A 12,656-nucleotide genomic window follows, 5' to 3' on the forward strand; every position below is an offset into this window, starting at 1 on the left:
GGGTTAGGCTCCATCTTCCCTGTGACCCTGCCCTGGATAAAGTGTATTTGGAAGATGGATGGGTGTATAGCTGGGAATTCCAAAACATAACAGTAAAATTTTAAAAATGACTGTAGACATACGATATTCATAAAAATGAAGGCACCATTAGATTCCCCGTATTTCAAAACCAAAATAATAAGTTAGAACAGAACAAAGAAACATTTTTTCAGTCCAAAATAATAAAAAAGCTAACCTAACACTACTTGGATAACTCAGTTATTGTCTCAATAAAACAGGAGAAATAAGTTTGATGAACTGTTTGTACAATTTATTATATTCCAGTATTTCCAATAAACTATCAGACAATGAACACAAACTATAAATTTTCCTTAAAACCTTAAAGAAGACGCAGAACATCACACATTTCAAATTATCAGCTAAAATATTAACCCTAAAATTTCAGTTTTACCTACAGCACTGCTTGTTAAACCGAGTAATGGCACTCTCATTGTCTGTCATTTCTCATTCCATTGATGTAATAAATGTGTGGATTCATTCAATGCTGACCTCAGGCTTACCAAGCTGTGGTTTCTTACAAAGTAATCAAATAATTTCTGAAAATTCCCACCTGCTGACTTTGCTTTTCACTCATGTTCCTGTATTTTAACATGCCAGGCCATTAGACAACACAATACAACAAAGGAGAAAATAGCAACAGATTGTGTGACTCTTTGATTCAAGGCCATTATGAATGGCTGCCAACCTTAAAGAAACAATGGTTTATATAAAAACGTTGAGATATTACTCCAGCCAACGTTGAGACATTACTCCAGCCAACTGTAAAATATGTAGTTTGGAGAAATATATGAAGTCCACTGGACAACAAATGCAAACTGCCTTGAAATTAAGAAACAACTCCTGCAAGTAACTGATAGACACTTTCATAAAACACAGTGCATTGTGGTACACAGTCAAATTCCCATTACCAATTTGTGATAACAATATGGCGATTCAATCCACTCATGATGATTTGGTCTGAATTGACCTCACATTAGAAAAGCATTACACTGTTCTCCAGAAGATTAGTTTCATCAGTTTAAAAATGAATCATATTTTTTCAATAATCACGCACTGTAATAGGAATGAGGTCCCCAGGTCCCTGTAATTCAAGTGTGTTGAGTAGACCATTTGAGTAGACCGCTAATATGAAACTAGCGGAGGTCTGCCTCTGACTGTCGTTGTTACTTTTATTTACTGTTATTATTAAATGGAAGGTTTGCCCATTTTGAGATATGAGCTCATTTTAACTTTGTCCAGGGCTTGTGTTAACACCCCAAATCCATCTTTATCTGTTGCTTGAATTATTCAGAATTTTTATTTCACTCCAAAATATGAATTGAAATGTGATTCAACATGTGCTCAGAATGTCAATGGCTTACAGTGATATTGACAGTGAATTGAATGTTGACAGTACATTTCAACCAAATTTATACTTGATGAGGTGGTAGGTTTGGCCAGTGGATCCACTTCTACCTCACAGATCCACAGCTATGGGTTCAAATGTCCTTCTCAGAGGTCATTCTTCTGGAGTCCTCATTTTTTTCCTGTGCTTGTGTGGGTTTTCTTCTGGGTCCTCCACTTTTTGACAACCTTTAAGAAGCAGCTAGATGAGATATTGGGATAGCTTAGCTTTTAGCTAAACAAACGGGCTTGATGGACTGAATGGTCTCCTCTTGTTTGTTAAATTTCTTATGTTCTGTGCCATTCTCCCTAAGACATGCAGGTTAGGTTACCCATCAATTTCAAATTGGCCTGTGCGCGCATGAGTCGGGCCTGAAATAGACTAGCGTCCTGCCCAGTGCTGTAGCCTGCTTTGCACCCATCCAGATGCTGCCATTATAGGCTCCAACCCCCTGCAATCTTGACTTGGATTAAGCAGCTTGGAGCATGTTACATTATATATTTTTGAGTGACTCATAAATAAAACAAAGTCCTATTTTTTCAGCTCAAAGCTGTCATATCTTTTTATCAATTTCTGACACACTCTGTCATGTCTCTAGTTGAAATAGAGAAAGTGCCAGCCAGAAAAGTGAGTCCATATTGAATGGCTTTATTTTGAGGAAAAGCAAAATACAAAATAAAACCAACAAGTTAAACTACACAACAGTAAGTAGGACAATTACAAGGTTCTGGAGTGGACTCTCAACTAAATGATCTGCCGAGAGTAGAACTTTTAAAATCTCGTTTAAGACCTAACAAAAGGAATTCTATATGACACTCTCAGTAGAATCGGTCCTTAAAAACAAGAAATCGTCCCAAACTAGCCTGATAATTACTTTGAGATAACAGGCTGTGAAGGATCTCATGAATGGATGTGCAACCTGGCCGGGATGCTCTGCCTTTCCTGGATGGGACATCAATACAATGGATTTGCAGTGGTCACTGCCTGCTGGGTTAATATGTCCTCCCATTACACTGGGTTGCAGCTGCTCCAGTCTGGATGGCAATGGTCATTGTAGTGGGAGGCTGCAGATCTGTCAGAGACCTATTGGGACCACTGGAAGGAGCTCATTGAGAAGCAGCTTCCCTGCCCTTATCCATCTGCCCTGCAAGTGCTTACAAGCTCAGCCAGGTGAATTGGGAGTGGAGTGAGACAAAGCTCTCCTGGAGTGGTGGTGAGGACAGGAAGGAAGGAAAACCAGAAAAAAGAAAACAAAAGGTATGGGATTGTATTTAAATTGAGTTATAATATATTGTTATAAAGAAACCTACTTAAGGAAAGAAACAGAAAAATAAAAATGCTTATTTGAACCAAGAACTGTGTCTGGCATAGTTGTGTCTGGGGTTTGGGGGTCTGAGACGATCTCCAGAGTCCACAATGCCCTCATTGGACATTTTGTATTGATATTTCAAAATATAAACAATAAAAGACATAATTACTTGTAACACATTCTCAGACCCATTTATTCCAATTCAGGGTCACCAGATCTTAGCCTGACAGCAACTGGCACAAGGTAGGAAACATCCCTGGACATGATACCACTCCATTTAAGGGTCCACGCCTGCACATTTCCACCAAGGGGCAATTTGGAATTGCCAATTAATATAACATGCAAGCTTTTGTGATGGAAAGCCCAGAGGCACGTCTGGCTGTAGCATTTTTGCTACCCTAGTCAAAGCTGTAAATGGCACCCTGCCACACACATTGCTTTGAGTGGAATCATCATTGCCAGAAAATAGAAACCTAGGGACACAAGAGATGATCCGGGACTGGGGAGAACGAAATGTGGAGGGTTTGCATACAAAGCAGTGTATTTATAATACAATGTGAGAATGCTGAAGGGGATGTTTGATCTCTTATAGCAACGTCTGTTTACAAGACTGACTCAGAAAAACATGCACTTGAGGGGTCACATTGCAGAAAATACGTAGGAAGTGGACTCGATTAGCAGGCTTTGTTTATTGATTGATTGCATTTAATGTTTCTCTAAAGGAAAAAAAATGTATCACATAATCAGATTTTTTCTTAAACTATAACCATGTCCTATAGTGTTGTATTTAAACCAATATCTTAACAGGCAGTTTATGATGATGATGAAAATCTAGTTATAATCCCACCAAGGAAGGTCCACGAACATTCACATTTCATTTAGTTTACAGAAACAAAATGGCACATTTAATATAATCACAAAATTCAATGAAATTGAAGTATAATGATTATCTCTAAACATTTACCCATGATTTCCAATTTTTCCATCCTTGCTAACATATGCAAGTAAAGTAATATAACTATCCAATCAATGGATAACCTCAAAGAGTTTTTCCATTGAGAAACGGACGATGAAGAATTTATTTAGCGTACCAAGTGAGAATCACATAGATTTTGGTGAACAATCAAGAAAGATATTTGCCAAGTTGTAACTCAAGTTTTAATCTGAGCCCATTTCAGAGATTATTATAGTTTGAATTAAATGGGTCTTTAGCACTATATTGAAGAGCCGCAGTCCTGTTGCTGTTTTGTTTGTTTAATTTTACTTTGTTGTCTCTGTGTGTCCAATGCTATGCCAGTTATTATCATTATCATTATTATTGTTGATCTTGTTATTGTTGGATTATTATTTACTTGCCACGCTACCTGTCAGAGACAGGTAATAGAATAATTAAAAAATATTTGCTATCTCTTGCCCTACGTGCACTTTCAGTTATTTTCCTTGGTATTCGTGAGTTTATGGATGTTTCTTCACCAGCACTCCCATTCTTGAACACGTTCTTATTTTTGAGTTGCCTTTCTCGCCTTCCGTCAGGTTTAATTCATTTCATCTTTGAAGGTGACTCTCTGACAGTGTGCCTCCTTCTCCTTTTGTGTCTCAAATGCGCACTTTATTTTTCGTCATGTCACCAAAGCCATACCGACCAATCAGATTGCTCAGAGGGACTGGACATGTAGACTTTAAAGTTTTATTATATGGTAGAAAAATATTTTAGCCTATGATTTTTGCCCATCAAATCCAAACTAAAACAATGCACCTATACCTGATGGAAATAAACGAGAACATTCCATGTAAAGAGAGCAAACAGTACTACTAAGCAAAAGTAAATTTAAACAATGCCATCGGGTTAGTGGCAATCAGATATTTGTATTGGATCTGAGTGTTCGTAAATCTGTATTCTTTAAAAAAAATGCCACGTCCCTCCAAATTTTGCCACCTTGTTCACCTAAATGGTGGAGCTGGAGTGAAATGCATGTAGACAACAACCAGTGACAGGACTGATACCCCAGACACTGGAATTGTTAGGCACAGAGGGTAACTGTAGCACCGCTGTACCAAAAGACCACTCAAATAATCTATATAAAAAAAAACATGTCAGAACCTGACTAAGCAGGACAGCTACAGCTACAGGAAGGAACAAAGTGTGAGAAGTGTAAGACAGGGTTTGCTATTACACAGTTTAATGCAGAACAAATATAGTCTAAACGTATTAATGAAATCTCATTCAACAGTCAAGAGAGAAGAAAACCTGTTTAGGCTGTTTGTGTGTAACAGGGTGAACACTTGTTTAATTACTCATATTAGTATCATCATTATAGTCATCATGGAAAATACAATCTCATTCTATAATTATTATTGCTCTTTTAACTGTGTAAATGAGTTCTATGAAGCATGTCTCATTCTCTGATCTGATTCCTTTGCATCCACTGTTTTCTTTGTTTTCTTCTTCAAAGAGGCCTGCCTCCACTCTTTATTCTATAAATCTCTCAGAAAACTCTTCCTTTAATTCCACAATGGTCCTGTGATCTTGCTCCACTGGCTTCTCTTCTCTGCTGGCAAAATATTTTTAAAAATGTGAAACCCTGACTACCAATTCACCCAACTCAAAATAATCCATAGACTTTACCATACTCCCCATACATGTTTCCTTGTGGCTCTTGCTCCTGATTCACTTTGTCATTTATGTTCTCTTGGTTTACCTGGCACCTTCTTCCATATTTTCTGGCTTTGCACTCCTGGGGCCTCATGTATAACGCCGTGCGTAGAACTCACACTATAACATGGCGTAAGCACAAAAGTGGGAATGTGCGTACGCACAGAAAAATCCAGATGCAGGAATCTGTGCGCACGCAAACTTTCACGTTCTTCCACTACATAAATCCCGATCAGCGTGAAAAGTAACGCATGTGCACGCGCCTTCTGTCCCGCCCCAACTCCTCCAAGAATTACGCCTCTTTGAATAAGCAAATCAATATAAATAGCCTTCTGTGAAAAGACAATGAGAAAAGCACAGGGGAAAATATAAGTGGAGGCAAAGGAAAAACGTACTATTTGTTCGTTTAAACAGTGGTATAATCAATATAAAAAACTTGATCGAGTGACAGAGTGTCGGAGAGACTCGAAAGCTTAAGTTCACAAAGTCGCACAGTGCCCGAAATAAAAAAGAAATTACATATCAAAGTCGCCTTGAAAAGGCAAGTCGTAGCCCACCGTCTGACTGTCATATGAAAGCTTATTAGGGTACAGACAAAAAAAATAGGCACACAGTGGGAAAAAAGCACGAAATGTCAACTTTAATCTTGAAATTTCCACTTTAATCACGTAGTTTATTTTGCCATTAAAGTAGAACATCATAAACTTCATCTTAAAATCATTTAATTTACTAGTTTCTCAAATTCCATTGTAACTAAAATAGCACATTAAATGCTTTGTTTTGTATTTGATCTTCTCTGTGCTCTGTGTGTGAATCACTACCTGCTTCTTAAATGGGCTTTCTCTTTCTCCGACAGGACACATAATCCATTACATTCGTGATATTACAGCTCTCTGAATAATTAAAATACTGAGATGTATACGTGATATCTTTTTCATGATGATAGGAATAAAAGCATGTTATTAAACATGGGAACACGGTGGCGTAGTGATTGTTCATGTCTCACGCCATAGAGGCTTGCTGCGCCATGCGCGACCTTCGATGAAATAATTTATTACAGAAGTACTGTCTGTTTCAAAAGTACTAACCTCCAGTTCCAGTCCTTACTTTTCTTTCTCCAAATACCCAATCGCCACACAATCAGCTCTGTAATAGACGTGAAACCATCTGTAAGCTTAGAACGCCGATTCTTCAAAACTTTTAAGGAACATTGAAATATCTTCGTAGTACATGTTTAATTATTCTATCCGTCTATCCTTCCAGTGTCGCATCAGCACGAGCAAGAATACAACGCAATGCAGGAACAATCCATGAACTAGCTAGCGCTGCGGCACCGTGTCCTCACATGTTTAATTATTAACAATACAGATTATTTAAATGAAGTTAAAGTTTTATCTGTATAATATAATCAACATATTTTGCTGCATTTCATCTTAAAAATAATATCGTCATCATATGTAAATACGCGCTTTATAAAGTGGCGCAGGTTGTGCAATATTATAACTGTATCCCAAGTTTACAGTGAGGTGATTGTACTTATAAGTCCAAATAGTTCTACAAGGAGCACTTGATGGACTGATTTAGTGCGTTTATAGTTCTTGGGATGAAACTTTTTCTAAACCGCGAAGTCCGTACAGGAAAGTCTCTGAAGCGTTTTGCCGTGGCTCAGGCAGCGTCTGCTTCATGCTGTATACCGATAATTCTCTTTCCGATCAGCTGCTGCTGTGATTCCCCACTCAGATACAGTGATATAAATACTCCGAGTGGTGCAGTGAGAGTAATATGGAAAAAGATAATCTGCTGTGGCAACCCTTAACGGGAGCAGCTGAAAGAAGAAGAAGATGCAGTGAGAGTAACAACACTAAAGCAGTTATGGAATTTGGAATACTATGGCTATTCCCTGGACCATTATATTGCTGCAGGTTAATTACAATCAGATGTATTACACTAATAAACAATATGCAGTTACTTTCAGTTTTATAAAGCCGCGTCAGGAATGTGGGTCTAAGAAAGAAAGGTGTGACCACGCAGGAACAGTAGCACTGCTTTGACGCTGGGTGCCGCCAGTCTGCAAAACCGAGTGGAGAAATTGCGTACGCCAGGGTATGAGGTACCGTGGAAATGTGCGTGGCTTTATGCCAAGTTTAGGTTTTATACATCGTGATTTGAGCATGGAAACGTTCATATGCAACATTTCTGTGCGTACGCACCATTTATACATGAGGCCTCTGCTCTCTCCTTCTGGTTACAGAGAAGCCAGTTTCTCTCTTCCTTTCTGTGTGTAAACATCATTCTTTTTCCTCAAACTCTACTTCTGTTGGACCTTTCAAAGCTTTCTCTCACCTCTCACCAGTATGAACTGCTCTGTCGTGGTACAATAGCAACTAAATGACTTCTTGCTTCCTGTGGGAAGTCTCCTGACCTTCTTTCTTTTGACAATTGTCAATCTTCCTTTTTTAATTTAATTCATTTGGAACTATGTACCTCTCGGATTAATAGAACATCCTTAGACTCTATTGAGAACTGGTCTACCTTAGTTTAAAAAATAAAACTGAATGATCTGATGCCCATTCACATCTCAGTTACAGCACACTTATGTTCATTTGGTGATGGTCTTAACCCTTTTGTTACCTAATTATTTTCTTCCTCTTTATTTATGTATTTATCGATTTTAATTCTGCTGCAGGGCACTTGGGAATGCAGGATATGGGGGGAGTGGTTTGTGTGGGGGAACCAGGCGCTATTTGGGGTATATTGAGTTCTTCTTTTTCAATTGACCGTCTTCATGTGTATGTTAAATTCCTTGATAAAAATAAAATATTGATCCCAAAAAAACTATGCAAAAAAGTTCTGATTCAAACAAAATGAGCCTGACGTTACTTACAGTATCTATATTGCTCCACCTTACCATTTTCCCATTCCAATGTATTCAACAAAAGCAGAACACTAACCTTCCTCCAGTTCATCCATGGATCCAATTTTCTGGTTGCCATCAATAGTAAAAATGAAACGGACACCTTGCGGCAGGTTGATATGGTCAGACAAGGAGCGAGTGAGATCTGCCAGAAGAGCATCAAAAGTACGGAATCTGTCCGTGGCTACCGCATATACGATGCCCTTAAAATAGCGGTCGCCATTACGGTAGAAGCGCACCTTTTTTGCCTTCTTCTCACTGGTAAGTGTTTGCAAGGTGCGAGTGCGGTAGAAACTGCAGTGGGCACTGTGAGTAGGGCTCGGCAGTCCATTCATGCGGGTTCCTTTTGTTGTCCGGGAGGATTTGTCTCTTTCGTCGAAGTGTCCAAAATCTAGCTCCATTTTAAAGATTTGAACCAGGATGGTGGATGTATGGTGGTTTCAGCAGAGTTTGATTGTAGAAGGCCCTAAAACAAATGTAAAATGGACATTTTAGAATACAATTCTAACTAACTGGAATTAAAACAGAACATTTCATTGATTTTGTTTTTATTTGTGTCCCACCTTAAGTTCAGCAGAAAATTATTTAAAAATGTGCTTTCTGTTTGTTTGGCTGCATATCAGATGTTATTTCAGAACCATTCCGTGTGCTACCTTGGGTGATAATAAGCATTTCTTCAGACAAAAGAGACACTGATATGAAGTAAATTCCAACTGTTTTATCACCTTCAATTAAAATGTAACCTTTCCCATCATCAGAGTGTGCATCAAAAGGGCTGCCTGTGTTTGGAGTGCACGTTTGACAAAATAATACAACATCTACGCTGCCAAGTAACTAGACATGAAGCAATGATTTGCTCTTTAAAGACCTGTCAAGAGTTTTCTGAAATACTGGATTGTTACTAAACATGATTCGTGCAGCCTTAAAAGAAATAATAGCGTTATTACACCCATTCACTGAAACATGTTTTTTAATTATTTATCAAAGTCGTTTTTGGAATACTGCTTGTAACTGATTTAATTGTGTGTCCAGTGGCTTACGATCACTTAACGTGTGTAAATTAATATTTAATTGGCTAGAAGTTAAAAAAACGTATTTAGCTAGTTAGCTGAAATGTATGTGGATGAAAATATGTATAGATTATGGTGTGTGTGTAATGTACATATGTTTACATATGTAATGTACAGTATATATGTACAGTATATATGACTCAATATCTAGCATACTGTAGAGACTGATATACTTTTAATTAATTTTTAAGAAAATCTAAATGTATAATTTAGGGAAGTGACCCAGTCCATGTATGGTGATATTTATGACTTACCAGATCAAGCTAAGATATTGAAAATACCAAATCAGAACAAGCAGGAAGTAAGTACTGACTGACTAGCACTGGACTGGCAGACTGAGTCTCCTTACACTGAGAACTACACACACAGTAGTACAAGAGGTGTGTCAAGGAATATGTACAGTAAATGAGGCCTGTAAAGGCATGCTGCTATCTCCATCTGTATTTCTCCATTGTTCCGTCCATGAAGTAAGCCAGGACCTCTCTCTTTCTCTTCCATTTAAAGACTGCTCAGGTGCAAAAACCAAGCCGGACCAGAAACCAATTAACATACTAAGAAAGAGAGCCACCTGGTAGTAGCCATATGAGCACAAGGTGAACTTCTGCTTAGGTTGCATTCTACTATTTTACCAACACTCCTTTTACTCTGCTAATTTACATTTTGGCCGTAATTAGATTGGTGTTGCTTTCTCTCCTGCCTGTTTAAGTTCACAATCTTGTTGCCTGAGGTCATAAAGAGTATAAAGGGGAAAATGGGGCTATCCTAGGACCCTACCATGTCAAAACAACTCTACAATATCAAAGACATTTTTTAAATTATATTCTTATGAACAAATTGTCATTGGATATCACTTGAAAAACCCATCATGGTTAATTGTGTGGTCTTAGAAGCCTGAGGAGTCTCATAGTTGTATCGGAGTTTGAAACAGTAGGGACTCGTTGCTTCTTTTAGGAGTGATTTCTAGAAATACAGCAGATGTTGGGGTCTCACTTTGCCAGTGTGGTTTCTACTCTTTCTCTTTCTTTTGTGTTACTCTCAATGTGATGTACAACTTCATGATTCAGGCTATCATCTCCCTGGTATCAATGTTGATCTGGCCATTTGTAAGGTAGGCCTTGAGGTTGTCTCTGGCTTACCTCTGACTGTAGGGTTTGTATGGGGTGTCAGGAGTTCGCCAATCTACTTTGTACCATACCATAAAGTTGGTTTTATTGGGTCAAGTTTTTCAATGCTGGTTGTCTTTGTCACCATATGGATGCTGGAATTGGAGTGTTCTGGAGGGAACACTGGTGGAATTTCTTTAAGAATTTTTATGCAGACAGTATGTAATTCATACAGGAGAGCTAGGTAGCAAACAACTTTATAGACTGTTGGCCTTTTTTCCTTCTTGAGATCACAGTTCTCAGAATCCCTCAAGAACCTAGCTTACTAATGGAGGAACATATTGTTCTTACAGCAATGGGTAAAGGTGCAGTGGATTTAATTAAAAGATCAAGTAATGAAACACAGTCAAAAATAAAAGGGCCAGAAGTCAAAAAATGAAAGATATGTTTTGTTAACCAATATGACAAGCTAAAAACACTAAACAAAGTCATAGTCTAAGAAACAAGAACAAGAAATGCATAAGCCTTGAACAAACTAGAAAGTATGCTATAGATCTAAACTGAATGGTACCTACAAGCTTGGACAACCAGAAAGTGCATAATTCTGACATTTATACTGTTGCAATGATGACTTCACACATTGCACGTTCCTGTTGTTACTTCATACAAACCAAAGAGGCAACCATAAATAAGATGGTGGGGCAAGTACAAAACAAAGTAGTGCCATAATATGAAGAAAAAAAATCATTACAGTTAAAATGAAAAGTAACTTGTAAACAAATTAGTGAAATGAATTCTGCTCCCTCAAAACCCCCTGCTGGACTGCAAAAACATAAAAAAAAAGTCCAGAATAAAATCAAAAGGAAGGTCAGATGATAACACAGAGCAGCTTGTCCTGTGCAATCATTTCCTCTTGGGATGTTGAAAGTACTCAACAACCTTTATGGTTTTATCAGAGAAAAAATGATAGCTAGAGGCTCAGTTTCCTGCCTGGAGACATCTTGGACCTTGGATTTCAAAAGCCGATGTTCATCAGCCTTCACCAAAATCTGCATCATTACTAGGGGACAATACGTGGGAGGAAATTAATTATACATGTAAAACATAAAAGAAGTGTTTTTTCAAGTACCCAATCTCTGTAAGTCAAGTAATATTGGAGGAATCTTTGAAGAAAATTAGAACCATGCATGTTCTAGGATACTGTAGGTCTATCCCAGCTTTGCACACCTGGGGTGCTCAGTGCTCATTTTTGACTAGTCCTCTTTGTAAGTTTGCTCCAGCTCCCTCATGTTAGATGAGGATCAATGGTCCCAGGTATTTTTGACGGGATTGAGGGAAAGTACAGCCCAAAACACTGCCTTTTTTATTTTAAGCCATTGTGGTTTGTCTTTGATGGTATATTTAGATCATTCTTCTGCTAGAATATAAATGTTTTCAAATATTCCAGTCCTGTTTTTTCCCCAGGATTTCTAATAACTTTGCTTCATCTTTTTCACATTCAAATAGTCATAAGTCTTCCAGGAACTGGCGCAGGGACCAACCCCAAAAGTATAAAGAATATCCATGCTTCAAAATAATGATTCTCTCCTCAGTTTTACATTGGTTAACATTGGAGCCAAAAGGGCCCGTTTTTGAACAACATAATCCCCATTAACTTCTGCTTGATGTCTTTCATAAACCTTCTGCAAATGGCTTTCATGACCTGTCACTGTCCCCTCTCCTATAATGTGCTGTATGGGAGATACTTGAACTAGCAAATTTCAAGTGATGGGCCTAAGCCTGAAAATCTTGTCATTGAAAATCTTGTCATGCCAAATGCAGTGATCTTTGGAAAACTGAAAGGCATAGCAGTATTTAATACTGCTAGAAAGTCCAACAGGACCTTCAAATGTTTTGTATAGCCAGTCTGTTTGCAGCTTCAGGTAAATTTTGAGTCTCATGGAAATTGACTTTGAGCTTGCATGATAATGAATTAGTAACATTTTCTGTGTTTTAAGAAACTGTGCACCCTACTAGCATAAAGAAAGCCAGGTGTGTGTGCTTCTTTTGTGCAGGGGTTGGAGGGAGTGAATGCCTGCCTTTTCTTAGCCTTTTTTTAAAAAGAGTTTTCTTTTCTGTTCAGTTGCTACTTTGTGTAAAAATGGAGTGTTTAGTTCAGTTGCT

The 12,656-nt window shown here is 38.1% G+C and overlaps 1 protein-coding gene across 2 annotated transcripts in view; it reads right to left on the reverse strand.

Annotated features, from left to right (window-relative positions):
• The window catches only part of LOC114662571 (neuronal migration protein doublecortin-like), a 196,668-nt gene that overhangs the window by 127,751 nt on the left and 56,261 nt on the right, over positions 1 to 12,656 (reverse strand). For both annotated transcript variants that reach the window (XM_051935214.1, XM_028816112.2), the window contains exon 2: positions 8,358 to 8,786. In XM_051935214.1, the coding sequence (XP_051791174.1) occupies positions 8,358 to 8,721 (364 nt within the window). In that variant the 5' untranslated portion in view covers positions 8,722 to 8,786. The remainder of the gene's footprint in view (positions 1 to 8,357; positions 8,787 to 12,656) is intronic.

This window comes from Erpetoichthys calabaricus, chromosome 12 (assembly GCF_900747795.2).
Source record: "Erpetoichthys calabaricus chromosome 12, fErpCal1.3, whole genome shotgun sequence".
NCBI lineage: Eukaryota > Metazoa > Chordata > Cladistia > Polypteriformes > Polypteridae > Erpetoichthys > Erpetoichthys calabaricus.